This window comes from Struthio camelus, chromosome 14 (assembly GCF_040807025.1).
Source record: "Struthio camelus isolate bStrCam1 chromosome 14, bStrCam1.hap1, whole genome shotgun sequence".
Classification (NCBI taxonomy): Eukaryota; Metazoa; Chordata; class Aves; order Struthioniformes; family Struthionidae; genus Struthio; species Struthio camelus.
This window is the reverse complement of record NC_090955.1, coordinates 9,447,605-9,466,548: the sequence shown is the minus strand read 5'-3', so window position 1 is coordinate 9,466,548 and position 18,944 is coordinate 9,447,605. Positions and strand designations below refer to the sequence as shown.

General features: G+C 45.9%; 1 protein-coding gene across 2 annotated transcripts in view; it reads left to right on the top strand.

The window, feature by feature from the left end:
- Positions 1-18,944, top strand: part of GRIP2 (glutamate receptor interacting protein 2) — a 306,845-nt gene that overhangs the window by 134,344 nt on the left and 153,557 nt on the right. Inside the window, exon 1 of one of the 2 annotated variants that reach the window (XM_068907122.1) lies at positions 15,566-15,869. The exons of the other annotated variant lie outside the window; for it this stretch is intronic. Within the exon in view, the coding sequence (XP_068763223.1) occupies positions 15,722-15,869 (148 nt within the window). The 5' untranslated portion in view covers positions 15,566-15,721. Of the gene's footprint in view, positions 1-15,565; positions 15,870-18,944 lie in introns of those variants that run through there. 2 annotated transcript variants of the gene reach the window in all.

The following is an 18,944-nucleotide window of genomic DNA, read 5'->3' as shown; positions in this document are numbered from 1 at the left end:
GGGCCCACAGGGTCCCAGCCGGTCTCTGCTTTCCCCGATGTTTCCCTAGGTGCAGCCCAAGCCAGGTTTGACTCCTGCAAGGTGCGACTGCGTGACCCTGGGAGTTTCACGGGAGATGTTTGCCCCAGCAATAAATCCCAGTCAGGTTTTGCAAGTGACAAAGCCTTTAAAAGATAGCAAGCTGGAGCTGTCTCAGAGGCAGAAGGCTGGGTCTGATTGTGCTGGTGTCAGTCGGGATTTAGCTCCGTTGAAGGCAACGAGGTTAGTCTAGATTGACATGGGTATAAAAGGAGGGCAGAATTAGGCTTACAGGATCTAAGAAATGTCTTAGGTCCTGATGCATCAAAGTACTTAAACGTGGCTGAATTCTTCCTAAAGCCCGTGTGTTAGCATTTCGCTGACATGGGACATTTATTCAGAAATAACAGAAAAGACTTAAAAAGAACACATCTGAAATGGCTTCTTTCTGACTAGAAGTATAATTGGCTCTAGATTCAGGGCAAACACGAGAAAACACTTTTTAGGCTAGGAATTTCTTGTATGTTAAACAGTATATTTAATTGCAGAATGTAGCATCTAATGAAAGTATCCTGTTGATCATGATTACAGCATTGCTAATACAGTGCAATTATTAATTGGCCAGTGAAAGAACATACTATTATCTCATTTTGAGCCAAGAAAGCCAGGGAGTGGTCATCGTGTGGGGAATTTATTTATTTATTTATTTATTTTTTACTGGCATTAACCTATTTCTGTACCATGTTATAATCATGACATAATCACGCTCTTGAGATGGTACAAGCACTTATCTGCTCCTTGTGCATCAAAATACCCCAGGGACGTAATTATATCACGGCTACTACACTCGCTGACAAGTCTTATTGCTTAAATATTGCAAGCCCTGAACACTGATATGTACAGAAAGCATTAAATATTCATTTGCTGATACACTTATTTATAAAAATCTCATTTCTCTTTTGAGTGAGTAAGTGGTAGTTTTCAGGTCACCCAATTCAATAGCTGTGACGATATTTGAGGACTCAGGGATTCTTGCTCATTTGAAGTTCTGTAGTTTTCTTCTTCCTGGGCAAAACAGATGCATTAGCTGCTTAACTAGGAAACAGGCTGGCTACTTGCTGTTGTGCAAGAGAAATATATTTCTTTCACAGCTTGTTTTGCTAATAATCCCTGACACTTCAGGTGTGGCTGCCCCAGTCTAATTCACGAATACCTGTATATGCATATGGTGCTCCATGCAAAACTCCAGCTCCTTCTGTCTTTTGCGAGGCGCAGACTGACCTTCCCTCACCCTTGTGCCTCGTAACTCATAGCGGGGAGACAGGAAGCGTTGACTGGGCTGCAGGAGGTGAGCTGAGGTTTCCATTTCATCTCTTCTGGCTCCCTGAGCTTTGCGAACAAAAATTCGTATTTTGAATTGCTACAAAATATGTGTATTTTCCAAATGATTAACGAGTTCACTACTCCTTCACTAAAGGCTGCCTTTATTTGTGATGAAGCAATATGCTCTACCTCCCTTCTCTTTTTTTGCCGTAGCAACCGCTTGCAATGAACCTATGGGTGACCAGCTGGTGTTTGGGTGACCTCAGTTTCAGAAAGGATAAATGACGGATGTTAGCAGCAAATGTTGGAAGATGCTTCAGCTTTAAAAAAGCGAAACTGTGTGTTCCAGGTCTCTCTCAGCACAGAATGGTCTGGCTCATATTTCAGACAGAGGATGTTAGTTATAGCTATGTATGGAATATGGATGTATGAACTTGTGCTGTCCATACTGTGTGTGTGTGTATGGACATTATACATGCTTTGTGGTCTGCTTCTCTCCAATGTCTGTATGTGGCTCTTGTATCTGTGTTACTCTGGCATCTGAAAGTGCCAGATTTCCTCCTTTCAGGGTGTTTAGGGTGAGGAAGGATCTGGGGATATCTCAGCTGAATTTCACCAGTAAGAGCAGTGCCTTAGTGTCACCTCTGATATCAATAAACGTCCTGGGAGAATCAGGCATAGAGAGCCAGGATCTCTCATCAGTGATGATCCAGCAACACAGGGATTGTCAGCGAAGCTGCAAGAGGAGTTTGTACCCCTGGGCTGGTTCAGCGCTACGCTGAAGCGATGCATAAACCCGGAGGCTGTGTGTTCCTCAATGATGAATTAAATCCTCCCTTAGCAATTGCCTGAAACACATTTTCTGGTATTTTGGACTTCAAGCTGAGCAGTTGCACTGCAGCTTGTGCTTTCCCAAATGGCCCACAGCAGTGAGAGGTGGTTTCACTTGGATGTACCAAATACTAGTGAGGCAAAGGAGCCAGATCCAGCAGGATTTTTTTTTTTTTTTTAAAGAGGAAGTAGTACAATGAATCCCAGGTGGCCAGCCCAAATAGTTCAGTGTCTTGTCTGTTGGAGTGACTCATAAACCCTGCTTTCAGAAAAATAAATGGCCTCACTGATACACCTACTCATACAAGTGTGTACGTAGCTACACGGCTTCTAGCTTGGAGTTTGGTCTCCTGTACAAGTGTAAGAGGATCCTTCAAACTGAGAACTGCCTCCTGTGCTGTCCTAACTGGAAGAAAAAACGAGGCTCTGTGTTTCCAGATGTACCATGGTTGCGGGTTGGGCCAGTCCATCTGCTCTGACTGGGAGCCAGAGGTGGGTTTGCAGTGCCAGGCTGTAGTCGTGCCTTTCGTTTTTGTTGTTTTATTCCAGTTTTTCTACCAAGACTGGTTGTTGTTCTGCTCTTTTGTTACTTAAAAAAGAAAAAAAAATGAAATAAGAGGTCAAAAAACTTTTTGTTTTCTTGCCTGTTTTTGTCTGTTCAGCACTGAAGAAATTCTTGTTATCAGCCTCACTCAGGTATATAGCTAGTTTCCAGTTGTTTGGAGGAGAGTAGCACTATAAAATCGGCCCTTTTGGATTTCCACTTCATTTACTTGAAAGGAAATTAAATAAACAACTCCTCTTAATCTGTCTCAAACTCTTCACCCCTTAGAAAACGTGAAGCAAAGTGGAGTCAGGAAAGGGATATCCTTTACCAAGCACTTTGTCCATGAGAAGCGTTTATTTTGAATTGCCTCATTAAGTCAAGTTTGATGGATTATGTGACCTTGGCCGATGCAATCTGACATAACGGGATGCTGTCAGAAGTTCTGGGATAACAGTGATACTCACTTGATTGGGGTTTTCTTGCTGGCAAATAACCATGTAGAGCACTCGTAGTGGTTATATGCATTAAGTATGCCTTGCCATGGGACCAGGCAATGCTGTTAATGCTTTTTGTCACGGCTTCGTGATGGGCTGCTTGTTCCATTAGAAATTAATGGCTTGGTGGTGGTGTGGGGAAGGAGCCTATATAACCGGAGTTGTCCCAGCTCCTTGAAGGACCTATGAGACTTCACTGATCCGAGACACCCTGGAAGGAAAAGGGCTGGCCTGGGGGAGCCTCGCTAGTCCATTAGTGCCCTCCCTCTCTGAGGGGAGCCCCATGATGTTCCCAGGCCCCATCCATCAGCTGATGGGAGGGATAGGGAGCGTGGCCATTCTCTGTGACCCACAGATGAATTTTCAGCCCAGGATAACAGAAGTTTTTTAATTCTTTGACTGCTCAGTGTTTAAGAAATGTGGGTTGAGTAGGCTCCTCCACAGCTGGAGGTGTCAAGGTTGAGGCAAAGCAAGCCTGCATGGCAGCTGGGAAAAGGTTTGCTTCTCTGGTCACCAGGTAACAGGAGCCCCTCTCTTACTTCCTGACTTGTGTTGGTGGGATATGTAATGGGGAGATAAAAAAACTCTTTCTATGCTAAATGGGTTTTGTAGGTCTAAAACTGTTTAAATATGTCTTTTGGCCACCCAGAAGCTGAAAATATCTTGCATATTTTTCTCCAACAAAGAAAGCAAGCACCTCTGGTAAATCAATATGCTTCATTTGTTTTGAGCCCTGTAAGAAAGAAAATGACAATTTTAAATACAGTTCCTTTTTCCTTTTCTTATTCTCCCTCAGAATCTCCCAGTTGCTAATTTTTCCTTGTCTGTAATTAATTTTTGGATTCAGCTCAAACTTATGAATATTTCTTTGTCCCTCTTTGCTTACCCATCTCTCCTCCCCCACCTTTTCCAGAAAAAATTTCAAGTGGATGATATTTTTGGAAACAGTATTTTCACGTATAGGTCTGACTCACCCAGCCCATCTTTCCTTTAAATAAGGTGATGCTAGTGTTTTTCACATCATGGGTGGTTCTGTTTAATTATCAAGAGCCGGACAGTTGACTTGGGTGAAGCTCCACTATGTGTAAATGCTCTTATAAGCCTTGATTAGGATGGCAGGTTTTGACAGCAGAGTCAGCCAGAGCCCTTGAAATAAGCCATTTGGGACTGTTGGTTGGTGATAATGAGTCTGAACTGCCATAAGCTTTATTCTTTTTCTCCAAAGTTTAAAGCTTTCTCCTTTGTCAGACAAGGACATACTTCAGATCCTCTTGAAATGGATGCGGGATTAGCTGTTCTTCTACAGTGGTCATTGCTCTGGATGTTCTTGGAGGAAACAAGAGATTTAGAAAATGTTTGGAGAGAAGTTTATTTGCATTAAAGCTCACAGAAAAATTGATTTCCATAATCATTTTTGAGGTTTGGGAAAGAAAATGAATTCTGAATCAGAACAGATCTAAACTGAGAAATTTCTGTCAGAAGTGAAATTTCATAGTATTCCTGATGGAAACACTGAAATGTGTTTCCAGAAAAATATATTGCTGTCTGGCATTTCTGTGGGACTGTTGGCTGAACTTGGCATTACTCCTGTCAGCTTTGTGCTAGCTCATTGGTGGGAGGCAGTAGGAAACTGAGAAAATTCACGTCAAGTCTGATTTGTGGTTGTCAGGGCTTCCAGCCTCTGCAGCTCTGAGGTTCCCTGTGGTTCCAGGGCAGGAGTGAATGTGCAAGCCTCAGACAGGGCTGAGCAGGCGGTTTAGCCCCACAATTAGCTTGGTCACTGTGGCGTGTGTTGGTGCTCACAGTATAAGAAGTGAAGACACAACTGCCCACCCTCCTCATCCCATGACTGCTGCCTCCAGCATCCATCTGATCCCAACTCTCTGTGCAGCCTGATTCTTGAGACAACTGACTCTGTCCCTCCTCTTCCCTCTCTTCTGGTTGAGATTGCCCTGACAGACCCTGAAACCAATTTGATTCTGAGCAGCCTCTATGTCATGATTACTGGGGACTTGGAAAACTTGGAGAAACCCAGCCAGAATGGCCAGGAAAGAGGCAAGGCTCCTGTGGATACCAAAATGGAGTCCCTTCTAGCAGAATTTTCCTTAGAACACGCTAGCCCTTTGGAACAGAATGTATTTCTTTAGAAAACCCTTTGCTGTTCATTCTTCCTCTCTCTACTCACCTTTCTCCTCATTCTCATCCCCCCCCTCTTCTCTTTGCCTCTTTACTTCTACCCTGAAGTTCTGGTACCAAGTGCTGGTATTGGGCAGCCATCCCCATGTAGGCAGCCAGAGCTGGCATGTTTTTGGAAGGCACAAGCCTGCTGCAACAACCTGAAACAACCTGGAAATGTGAACGCTTCTCTTGGGGCACACAGAAAGCCACTGAGCTAAAACCTAGTCTTGCTAAATCAGTGGAGCTTTTACCATAATAAAGTTCTTCAGCAAGAACTGTCGTTTATTTGGAGTGCAGTGTGGTGATTGCTTTTTCAGTGAGAGCTTCAACTTTACCTGGGTTTACCTTTAGTGATTATGGGAGTAAAGCTAAATGCCTGGGGGGAATATGCTAAGCTTCACCACCCTTGGTGACCGAACTCAATAATACCTTCCTCTGCAAGCCTATGGGTTTAGGCATCTGCTTTATTTGGGCTATCTTCAAATTACATCCCCAAGGAGCTTAAGGGAGTGAAATAATCTGTACTGACAGTGCATAGTATGGAAATATCCTTCCTTTCCAATTCTTCTGACACATGGCTTCGATCTGGAAGCAAAGGCAGATTGATGGCTGAGAGCAAGTGGAAATCACGCTGAGGTTTGGGTTTGACCCAGGGGTAGAGCCTGGAGAAAGAAGTAGTGGGAGAAGGGAAATTTGATCCAGAAACATCACTTCTTCCATTTCATAACTGTCCAACAGGCTGGTGAGATAACTCAACTTCTTCAACCAGAGACATTACTGTGTCTTGCTTTGCTTTGCAGTAGCATCTTTTTCAGAGAGTTTTGTTTCAACTCCCTTAGTCGAGACTGGGAGAGCAGAGCCTCTGAACAGCTGCAGTAGGTCCATGACTTCGTTCCCAAATGATGTCTCTTGAGAACGTTAAAAACGAGGTGGTGTTTAACAGCAGTGAGTTGAGTGCATTGCGCTGGGGAGGGAGGTTTCAGGGGTCAGGAGGCACGGTAATTAGTAGGGAGTGACGAGCCAGCTAGGAAACTCTGGCACTCAAGCTGAGATCCGGGGTGGAAGCTAGCAGGAGAGGGGGGGATGGCAGCAAGAAACTTGGGAACAGCCTTTCTCTTGTGACCCTCCTTAGAGCTGGCTCGCTGGAATAATCCTGAACTTGAAGGAGTAAATGCAATTGTTTTTCCTCCCAAATAAACTTAGATCCTTGTATTGAAACCCTGTGCTGTCTGAGCACTTTGCAATTGTGAATCTGTTTGCTCTCTCGGTAACGTCTTGGTGAGGGGATGTGCTCTTCTCCCCATTCTAAGCTGGGTGGTTGAGGCAGGAGTCCTGCTGGTTTCAAGTGGTTTGCTCTGCATCCTGTAATGACCTTATGGGACAGGAGGCAATAGGACTCCCTGCTTCCAGGATTTTAACCCTTGACCAGCTCTCAACAGGATCAAAGTTGTTTCTGCTAATTCTCTGTGTAACTGGGTGGTCTCTGGCTTGGTTTCTGCCTCAGCAGTTCTAGGAATGTTTTTGTCACGAGATGCAGAAAGACTGGTACAAACATAACCCTACATGCCCTATCCTCCCTCGCTCTTTAGCTAGCATTAGAAATCACAGTGGGGCTCTCGGAAGGACAAGCCTCATGCCGTGCTTGCTAAGCCCATCGCCTTGCACAGGTCTGGAAGACAGGCCTATTCACCTCTCCATGGGTAAGCCAGGCTCCCTCATGCTTCCTCATTCATTGGACCGCTCTGCTGAGAAAGAGAAGGGTGTTTTGGGGCCAGTCGGCAGCCCTGAGGTCTCTTCTTGATCTGGCCGGAGGTCCTTAAGGCCTGAACCGTTTGCTGCTTACACGAGTCTACCTCTGACTTCTTTTTCTTCCTTACAGCAAGGAAGTGAGACCTATTTCAACTTGAAATTCTTAGGAATAGGCTTTGAGAGGCTGATTATTCACCGTCATGCCTGAATCTATTGGAGAATGTAAGGTTTGCTCTTCTTCAGCTTTCTGATCTGCAAAATAAGAATAACATTTCTTTGTCACTGTGAATCCCTTATGAGGCAATGAGCTCTGAGCCCTCGCATGCAAGATGCAGTGGCGTTCTGTTTGCCTGCAGAACAGATATAGTTTGAGAGGTGGCAGAGCGAGCTCCTCCCGTCTCGTCCCACTGAAACATACCGCTTTGTCAATGTGTCTTTCATCTGCTGCAAAATAAATATCTTTCATGGAGTACAAAAACAGAACTGATGCTAAATCCCCTGCTGCTCCATCTGAACTACTGATCAAAATACCAGACAGTTTGTGAGCGGGGCCATCTTTCACCAGGGTCTGGGCCGAGTCCAGCATCTCATTACAGTCAAAAAGCCCCACAGTTAGCACCTCTCCTACCCAGCCGGCTTGGGCTCAGTGTGGAGTGGCAGGAGGGCTTCCAGTTGATTCATTGCACTGACTGTTTTCCAGCCATCTTGTCTTAAAAGCCAGGTGTCTAACTCCACTCTCTTTGCTGTTCGTTCTTTGTTTCTGAGTAATATCTCACAGTACTATTTCTTTTCTTCTGGCCCTTCACTTTTGAGCCAAATCAGGATTCGACCCGTGTGTTTGTATACTTTTTTGCCTCTGTAAGAGCTAGAGATCAGCCTCTACCAAGATATCTAAATAGTTATCAGCACTACAGGATTATTCTCCCTCAAACTTGTTACTCCTGTGCCGCTTTGTCATACTTGATGCTGCTATGCTCAGCAAATCTGAGTTTCCCTTCAGATGAGCACTGAAAAAAACATTGCTTCTCTGAACTTGCTTCCTTCTGCAGCCATCCTCCAACCAGCATTTGGTGCAAGACCTGTATTCTTACCTTTCCAAACTTACTCCTTTGAATCAAAACAAACTTTCGGAAAGGTTGTAGAATGGAAATGCTGAGAAATATTGCCTGAAAGCGTGAAGTTGTGGCATTGAAATTAAGTGAGCGATGTCTTAGCCTTTTGACATGCAATGTTTAAACTTTCACAACACAAGACACACAGTTTTGCTTTGACAGTTTTGTATTTGTCTTTTGATTTTCTTTCCAGAAGAAAGGTGGCTGATGCCTGCGTGTTCCCTGGGCTTGGCTGCAGCCCATGCATGGGTCCCCACCAGTCCCAGGGACAGCCTAGGTGGTGCTTCAGGCACCAAACGTCATTTCACCCCACCCTTCCAGGGCTGCATCTCTCACCCAACCGACTGAGGCTTGACTAAGACTATTTATGTAGTGCCGTTATGATAGCACCGCGGTCCTCAGTGGCCAAAAGGGTGCTGCAGGTGCTGAAAGAGCTTGCTAGCTACTGTCAAACAAGTGAGGGAAATGAAGATAATTGCAGGAAAGGATCTGGGAAAGAAAATGTGCAGGTTGGATAAGTTTGTATTTTACCCTGACATGTTTAATGGCCACCCGTGATAAATGGCCGCTGTCTGTTCCCTGGTCTCAGCTTTGTTCTTATTGTTACAGTGAAAGCACTGTGGCCGCTACAAAACACTGAAATTTGTTTATATAGCTGGTCATAGCAGTTGGTGACTCTACAGCAGTTACGGCCTTTTGTTTATCCACAGATACACAACTCTGTATTTTCTTGTCCCGTAGAAGACCAAATCTGCACCTGATGCGTTAAAAATTGGGGAGATTTTAAAAGCTGTTTGATTTTGTTTTGTTTTGGCAGTTTTAATTTTGAGACCAGATCCTCTAGAAATAAGCATGAGCTTGGCATGAGTGGTTGGAACTAGCCGCCTAAATCCTTATTTGCTCTGCCAGGCTTGTGCTCTTCCATTGCTTGAAGCTTTTGAAACTCCCAGCTCCCGCTGCACACAGGTGGCAAATCTCAAACGTTGTCTACTTTCTCTGTTGGCTTCAATTTATTGTTGTATTTATTATTTTGTAGTGATGTCAAAAGCTCAGGCCAATTCTCTTTTCAAATGCAGCAGCTACAAGACCCTAAGCAGTTGTCTTCTCAAAAGGTTCTCATGGTCTTTGAAACAGCTAGAAAATATTCAGGGAGTCAGCAGAAACTTGCAAAGGGGTCAGGGCCCCAGACTGGTGTTAAAATAGTTGAGAACTTCATGATGTGAAGCCTACTGCGTTTTTGTGTGGTGTGATTAATAACTGCAGCAAGCAAGAAGGCATTTTATGCTGTCTCTGCCCTTACTTAAGCTTAACAGAAACCTGGGCTTACGCAGCAAGCAAAATGTATTCTGGCAGAGCAGAATTGGGCACAGGCTTGCTGGGGGGCGTGAAGTAGTGCTTAGGGCAGGGTGCCTGCCTTTGCTTTGGAGGAATTTACTTTGTTCAGAAAGGATGCAGTGCATCTCTACAGCACAGATCTACGCTGCAGTACCCCCACATGTTGTGGGCACGCATGTGCCGAGAGCTGTGCTGTGGCTGATGTGTGGGTTGACCTGCTGGCTTTGGGAACTTGCTACTAGGCACCACCTCTGGAGAACGGTATCTACAGCTTTGCCTGAGGACGGCCTGCAGAAACAGAAGGGTGGCTTGGTGTGTGTTTGTATCTGACAACTGTGACCATGGGGACCACGCAGAGGCAGAAATGGATCTGTTTCTGCGGCCCTCTCTCCTTGGGATCTTCCTTCTGAAAGCCTACCACCCTTCTTGGGTAAGTGGTAGATGTGCTGCACCTGTGATCGATACAAATCAAGGATAATAGTATTGTTTGCTTTCCTGTTTGAAATCACACAGGACACTGAAGCGCTGAGAAGTATGTAATAACGCTGCTAGTTAGAGAGCAGCCTCTTCCGTGGCACGTGCGATGGCTCAACTGTCAGGGGTATGATTAAACAGGAGCTTGAAGAGAGAATTGGCCAGGTTCAAGCAAAGCAGAAGGCTGGTCTCCTTGCAGTGACAGTCATCAGCGATCTGTGTTGTCGGGCAAGAGGCAACTGCTGTGTGCTGCTGACTCACGTAATGACCCTGGTGTTAATGCTGTTCCCTGTCATTTAACACAAAAATAAAACTGCTAAATGGAGACCAATTTGAAGCGTGTGTGGTTGGCTTTGGAAAAAATTCAAAAGCTGCTATACTTTAGAACCATGATTGGAAGAGGAGGGAGAAATAAATAGTTCAGATGATTTTATCAACATTAAACTGTTATTATTGAGCTTTCCTGCGTTCTACTCAAATCTTGGCTCAAATCAAACAGCTTCAGCTAGGTGCAAGAAGCAGAACATAAAGCTAAGTGGGAGCAGGACATGAAAGAACGTCGGATTACCTGAATGCAAACCAAAGTGTTTCCAGTTCTCGCAGTATTTTGTGAGTTTCTTTGAAAGATTTTCACCCCTTAAATCCGTAGCTCTTTGAGGCGGTGATTTAGGCCTTCAGATGAAAAGAGAGCAACTTGCTGCCTCGATTGTAGAATAAAATTTGAAACCAGCATGAGTGCAATCTACAGGATTAGCAGCCAGGCTGGCTATAAAGCAGAAATCTTTCCAAAACAGGTTATTAAGAGATCTCACGATCTCTCAATCATGAGGATGTAGTGTGTATGAGCTCAAAGTGTGCTCTCTCTACGCGTTATGCAATCTTGGGTCCCTCTGTGATTTCAAAGAGGGATTCTTGGTTTTCTTGGGCCTTTTATCAGTTGGAGTGTCCAGCAAAGTGTAATCTCTTGAGCCAGAAATGTTCCTTCTCCCTGGGGGGAGAGAGCCTGGGGTTTGGGAGACTCCAGTGTCCGTGTCCAAGCCCGTGCTGAGGGCAGAGCACTGCCCCTCCCCACATCCATCCTTCTGGTGAGGCTGCCATCTTGGCCCTGTGACCAGATTATCTTTCTAGAGCTGGAATTAGCTGCAACAAGCTGCCTCTCAATCACTCTGCCAAATGAGGAGAGCTGCAGCATCTCATCCCATCAGGGCAGTCATCTCTGAGAAGCCAGATGAGCCTCCAGAAAGCACCCAGGAAGGCTAATCTGTGCTGTGCGTTAATGTCTTGCAAAAAGCACTGCTGGAAACCAATGCCAACTGGCCATTAGGATAGAGGAGGCCTGGCATTGCATCAGGAGTGGTGGGAGACATCTCTCAAAACAGTCTTTGTAATCCCTTCTCTAAATGTCACTTGTTTGGCATGAAGGTTTTCAGAGCAGCCCTAGAAGAGAAATAGGAGGGGCTGAAGTGAAGGCCTGCAGAGATGGTCCTTGCCGCGAGGACCAGTGTGTGCAAGGACATTGGCCTAGGTGGTTCATGGTGGGTGATCACCTTTCTGAACCCATCGTCCTTCAGGCGTTCAGCACCGATCCAGCCTTGCAGAGCCTGCAAGAGAAGCCCAAAGATGAGAAATGCTGTACCGCTCTCCTGCTGTGGCAGAAGGTAGCAGTTTCCTAGGTAGTATTTCGTGGGCTCTGCCCTGGTTCCCCAGCCATTTTATCTGCTCTCAGCTGTCCACGCTCTGGCAAAGCCCAGCCCAGTTCAGTCTCTGCCGTGTGTGTGTATAGGTGTGTTGAATAGCACATGATGCATACCTCACACATGGTAATAGCTACATGAGAAATTGCCTCTATACCTACCTCACTCCTCCTCATGCGCTGTTCTTTCTTCTTTGTAACCATATGTTGGGCTTGGACGCCCAGAGGATGTTTAACCTCCCCCAAGTTACATGCAAGGACAGAGATGCATTTAAGGAACAACATCCTGCAACTGTCCAGGTCTCCTCTTTCCAGTTCTTTCTAGACTGTGATGGCTCTGTCAGTTTGGAGAGCTCCAGAGCTGCCTATTTTTTTAATGTAATTAGTCTATTTGCTGCTTGATTATAGTGCCCAGCCAGACCCTGTTTTAAGGCTGTGGGCTGTCCTTTGCTGCAGACAGCACCAGCTGTGTGGGCAGGCATTTGCACGCTGAAGAAGACAGTGACGTTGCATCAAAGAAAACTTTTTCAAGTCCATTTGTATGATGGGCTGCATGATGCTATGGCAGGCGGGAAAGTGCAGAAAGACCGAAGTAAAAGTATCATTTGCAGCCACGAGGCACATGCAAGTTGTAGCTCAGAGGTCTCGTTGCTCACCCAGTTGCTCACCCAGCTCATCCCAGTAAAACCCTGTACGTTGTTCCACGCTGTCTTTCTGTCTTGCTACTCACTGTTTTGCTGCAGTTCTCTAAAACATTAAGTACGACATCAAGTAACCCTCAAGTAATCCTCTGTAACATCGCTTACTGGATTGAGAGTCCGGGCTGCTACACAGTCCGAAATCCACAGCTTATTTTACAGGAAAAGTGGTAATGATGGCTCGGTATGGAGTGGCAGCTTGAATTGATTATGTCAGCTCTAACTAATGACGCTGAAGACTGATAAAGTGACTCTTAGATTGGTTTGGCATTATTAGTCTCATTATTAATTATGTAGACATGACGGCAGTATTAGCGCTAGTATTAACCATCAAAATAAAATGGCATTGTACTCATAAATCTCACTGATGAGGAATACGTGAAGGATTACAGCCATCCTCCAAAGGAAAGGAGAGGAAATGGAGCGAGTTTGGGGTGGGAGTGAGATGGAGATGGGGGAGAGGTTTGGAGAATGATAGTATTTAGTGTCAGGCCAGAGCACCCGAGGCTAAAATGTTGTTGCTTGAACGAGGTGCTCTCAGAGAAGCTTCGCGTGAGTTTTTTTGGAAATGAACATTCTTTTATCTGGAGTACAGTTTGTTTGTCCCCTAGCAGGATGTAAAGGAAACCTCTCCTGGTATGCTGCGGCTCGGGCAAAGAAGGAGCCTAAGCAAGGAGGTAGCAGGACTAGACGTGAAGTCCGTCTCTGCCATGGGCAGATGAGCACCTGCTCTCCAGTGTGTTTGCAGAAATCACAGGCCCGGTAGCCCTTGATCTCTGCTGCCCTGTGTAGCCACCCAGCTGTCTGTGTAATGCTCTACCTTCGGCTCTGCCACCGGCTCAGTCTCTAACGTGGAACAGTCCGAACGCTGCAGAGGGTTTCTCCATTGCGCGATGCTCATCTGGGCCATGTGGGAGGTGCGGTGCAGCAGGGAAACCCCCACCAGGCAAAACAGGCAGGGAGGATTGAGGGCTTGCTACCCGCCAGGTAGCTACAAACTCAGCAGACTGCTGAGATGGGCTAGTGCAAATTACCTCCTACCCCGGAGACAGGCAGAAGCAGAGGAGTTGTGCCCCACAGGGATGCCTGGGAACGACATTGCATCCTCAGGTGGTGCAATTTGCACAGTGGTGCTTATTTGGGGCCATGTCTCATTAAAATCTAGGCCTTAATGAGCAGGCAGCTGAAAAGACCGTGTCAGCCAAAGCTTGCCGTTCGGTTCTGCTCTGCAGCACTGCAGACCTGGTCGTGGTGAGCCGAGAGCTGAGGTCTGGCAGGGTTAACCCGAGGCTGGTGGTGGCCATTGCTGGTGGGCCGCACTCTGCCTTGCGCTGGCCTTTGCGTAGTGGAGGTGGGGGCAGGTTGTGGCTTGCTCGACAGTGAGAATAACAGCTCTATTTATAATGCCTTAAATGAAACGCATAATAATTGAATTTGTACATCCATTAATACTATCTACTGCAGGATTTGTTCTTAATTATATCGCTATAAATGGAGTTTTAGGCATGTTAATGGGCTCCCAGGCCTGCTTCCTGGCACAGCCAGGTCCATGCTGCATGTGCTTATCCTTGGAGAAGGACTCCTCTGTTTGCTTAACCCCTCCTCCTCCAGCTGCAGAGTGCTCCTCCTGAGCTGACAGATTATTGCCCAGAAGAAATGCAGTTTTTCCTTTGAGAAACCACCTTTCGTCATAGAAATTACTGGGAGAGAGTAACGATGAAAATGTCTTTGGCATCAGTGTGGGCTATCAGGCAGTTTACTCTCTCTGCTGGGCCAGAGGGACCTCTGGGACCCTTTAGCCCCAAGGCTGGGAGCTATCTCAGGTCCCATGGACCTCCAAGGGAGACTCATCCTGCAGAGAGGAAGTGGGCATCCAGATACCCTTGCAGGTTGGCCTGGTTTTGACTTGATTATCAGTGATATATTGAGTACCTGCCTCTGCTGTTGGTTTCCATAGGTAGGTGTAGGTTAGTTAGCATCCACCTAAAGTCACGTCTTAAGACTTGATTTTCAGCTGATAGGCTAGCAGCTTCAGCAAAGGTACCTGGATTTTGTTTGTGATCTGTCTGGTTTTGCTCATTTCCCTGCAGCCTTTCCCAAGCACACAGATTTATTTTCCACTTAGTCTCCTAATGGCAGAAAACTGCCATTTACGAAACAAGCAGAATGGAAAATGTTTCTTTTAAGGAGACCTCTCCTTTTACCTTCTCCCCCATCCTTGGTTTGAAATATCAGGATGACAGTAGTGGACGGGACTCTGAGCTCCAGGCTTCAGGACTTAAAACTATATTTAGAGATTTCCTTGGAAAGGAGATTGCTTCAGAGCTTCCTGGATGGGCTTCTTGCATCCTTCTCTTAGTTGTTTGGCTGGTTCCCAAGGCCAGCTATGGGCCTGGATGAACTACTGCTGTCTGTGCGTTATTTTCCGTTGCAGTCAGTTTAAAAACATCAAATGCTTGCCATGCATAGGCTGCCCTCTTAGGGATGCCTAAACTTTTGAAATTGGGAGAGAGACTATCTGCAGGGGTGTGTTTAGCAGTTGTGCTAATAATGACTTGTGTAGCCACTTCACCTCTCAGTGTCTCAGTTTCTGCTGCTGCTGAATACAAGGGCAATTACTTGCCTGTTTGCAAAGATGTGGGTGAGAAAACAATTGCTGAAAGGTGCTGTGTAAGTGGGAGTAATTATTCACATCTGGGAAAGTCAAGGCTCTTTCCTACAGAGTGGACAGCTCTTTAGCATTTTCCATAAATGCAGATATGACTGGTATCTGCATTAGCTGTTTCTAATCTCTGAAACGAAGCCAGAGTTGTTGTTCTCTCTCTCTCTTTTTTTTAAGAGTCGCTGCTTCTTCTGAGCTGATGCTGACTCTTTTGCCTGAGGAGCATTTGAAATCTGCCAGAATGCATGTATTGTCGAACACAGAAATTGAAAACGTGATACAGGATCTGCTGCCCTGTGAGTTATTAGCTTTCCCAAGTCATCAGGGAGAAGAAATGCCTGCCCTCGCTGTCTGCAAGAGCTGTGGATGGACAGAGGCAAAAGAAATCTTTCTCCCTCCTCCCCCCCCCCCCACCCAAAACTCTCTCTTTGGGTGGAAAGAAGCTTTTGACACACAGGCACGCATGCACGCGCGCACACACACGAGTGCTTTCATGCCTCCGAGTGACCTGCCTGCTTTGTAGCTGTCCCTCCTTCCCGAGAAGCTGGAGCTGCTGAGACACAGGAGCGGGGAAGATCCTGTCCCCTCTCTGTGGCCGGGAGACTAAATGAATAGAGTGAACAAGGTTTTGAAGATCATTAAAAAGTCGTCGAGGAGGAGGCGATGGAGAGAGGAGCTGAGGGTGGAGGAGGAAGTGGAAAGCCGAGAGCTCTGTGACCCGGGTGGTCTGTGCAGCCTGCACCTCTGTGCCGGGGGTAAGGAAACAGGAACGCTCCTGTGCCTCTGCAGATAACGTGCCTATGTCTGATATCCGTTGCTTTGTGACAGGAGAGCTTCCTAAAGCCAGCCATTACTGTCCTGATTTTCAAGGGCTTAAAAATATTGGTGGGAGAAGGGGTAAGGGCAGGGAGCTGGGACTCCTGGGTCCCCTTTGTGAACTCCTTGTCCGTGAGGATGGCATTTTGCACATCTGTGGAGCAGGTACGGTAAAGAGTCTTCTTTCCGGTGGGATAGTGTTCCTAGGAGTGCAGTGAGAGCGTGCAGCTCATGAAGATTTTTGGTTGAAATGTGTTGTGACATTTCAAAGTATTTAAGCCAGGAAGTTTACCAAGTATATTTGCGCAACAGAGAAACGATGGGAAATGGGCACATTTAGGTTGTCGTTTTTCTGAGCGTTGTTTTTGTCTGCAGAAGTGTACTGCAGTCAAAGTCAGTCTGGATCCAGATCTTGTGGTACCCATCCTTAAATTCCAAGCAGACTGTACTGTTGAAACATCCTTGAAAATGGTTCTAGTTTTAGCCCATCTGTAAAAAAGTCAAACAGGACAAGCCCAGAGCTTGGGAAAGGGGCACTCAGAGCATTCACTGGCACGTCCCCATCATGCTTGAACTCTCTGCATGTGGCAGTGGAAGATCTGAAGGGCTGTGCGCTTAGTTGTAAGGCTCAGCTTCCTTTATTCTGTACTGCAAGTGTCAAAGGGATGCTGAGTACTTCTGAAACAATGCTCCTTTTGAAACTACACTCATGCCTAATGTAGGTCACCGTTCTTTTCACCGTTGCGGCTGATAGTTTGTTTGCAATAGTATTGTTGCAGCTTTTGAACGTTTTATGGACTTGCTGTTTTTCTTTTTCTCATCTACCTAACTCTGTTCAGCTGCTTTTATGATCCTGCACTGGAGTGCCTGACGCCCTATTCTTACTGCATCCCAGGAGACTGGATGGATTCATCTACAGATGGAGATCTGGGGCACAGAAAGGTTATATGGCTTGTCCAGGTTTATGCGAGTTGGGGCAAGGCTGGGAGCAGGCCTCTGAGCTTGATCCTAAGCCAAGGCCGTGATAAGCACTGCTGGTGACTCTCCTACTCAAATCTCTTCATGCTAAAATTTGCATTGTAGAGGTGGTTCGGATCAAATGGATGAGAGGTAGAAAGCCAGCAAATACTAAGGTGAAGGTGGCACGCACAGCTCAGACTATCCCTTTGTGCTTTTGAACGCAATGTCTTTTAATTCCAACCTAGCAATTTCCAAGACATACTCTAGCACATCTCATCTTTCTCTGGGACCTGGTTAGGTCCCTGACCTTCGCACACCCCCAGTGGGACTGAGCTGCCAGAGGACTTCTCGGCAGCTTCCCTCTTTGGTTCCCCTGAGGTCTCCCTGCTTCTGTCAGTCACTAGCTGCCCTGGTGAGAGCAGGACATCCTTCCGTAATGGCGTCGTCTTCTCTTGCACTAGGATTTGATTGGGTTTGATTTTATTCATTCATCCATTCATTTTGCTTTGTGTGGCCCAGACTCACCCCCCCCCCCCCCCCCCGCCATCTAACCTTTTCAGGCTGTTCAAGAGTCCGAGATGTGTTTTTGCCACCTTTTCTTCAGTGAAATACAGCTCAGATGTTTTTGCTCAGACTTTTCATGGTATTTCTTAAGTAATCTTTAGTTAGAAATTGATCAACAGATAAGCTAAGAAGGTAGATTAAAAATGAATATCTATAGGTAACAGCAAGAAGACTGTGGAAAACGTTAGCTAGCCTTAAATTGACAGTAATTACTATTGTTAACCCTGTGCATATTTTACTTTAATTTTTTAATAGTCAATCTTCAGCTGAGAAAGTTCACATCCAGCCCCAACTTTTCTGTTGCCTGTGAATGTGGTCCCATCAGGGCTGAGATTTACATTCAATTCACATCCCTCCAAACATCTTTTAAGCTTTTGGGTGCTGACCTGGAAGATCTTGCTTCCATGAGTGCTTTGGTTATTTTTTGTTTATCAGAAGAATGACACTGATCTTTTGAACCTGCAGTTAATGGCCAACCTGTATGGGAAAGGCTAGATAGGTGGCATGGGTCTGTCTCAGCTAGGCATCCAATGTAGACATCTCCCTCTGAGCTACGTGTCTAGTCTGCTTAGTAGGGAATGGAGGGGAATCAGTACTTCTCATTCTGAGATAAACATGTCAAACTGGATGGATGAATGATGCCCGCGAGAGCCTGTTCCTCTCCGTTGACCATGAGGGTAGTATAGATGACTGGCTTTGATGAAGATGCTCAAGTGGTCTGATTCCTATCCCATAGGCAGTTTGTAGGGTCTGTGGGAAGTGAACGTGTGAGCATCAAAGACAGACTTGGCTTTAGCGCGTGGATATGCATCAGACACATAGGGAGACACTCCAGCGTCTCTTTTGTTCTGTAATGGCTGGCTAGCATGAGGCCGTGCACGAGCCTGAACTGATGGCATTTTTTCCTAAATTTAAGATAAGTGATGGGTTAATGCCCTTTCACCATCTAGACAACTGTGATAGAGATGAATTGCCAGAAAAAAATCCCATCTGTTAAGGCAAATGAGAAAAATAGTGCATTCCTGCACTCAGGTTCTCGGCTGGCAGTTATTCCAGCCAGTTATATCTCCACAATAAAATGTAAATGAAGGCAATCATTTATTTTACAGCCTGGAGGCCTGGTGGTTTGAAAAGATAAGAGAGCATTTTCCATTGTTTATATGGTCGAGATGGCTCTTCTGCGTCTGCCGCTGTCTGCCTGATACCTTGGCAGTGTCTAAATGTTGTCTTTGTTATTAAAAACACATATATGGGAGTCTAATATCTTAAACAGATTAGTGTGGTGTTTACATAACCGTCAGCCAGCCCCCAGTCCCTGCAGGCTCTTGGCATTTGTACTCATTCTTTAGGAGCAACGCACAGAAAGCAGAAATGTCATCTACTGGCCTAGGACTGGTGAGAAAACAGTTTGTGCGAAGATAAAAGGCAAGTAGTGATGAGCCTGTAATTTGTGTGGCTGTCTCTGGTCCGAGGGAAGAGCAGGAGGGATT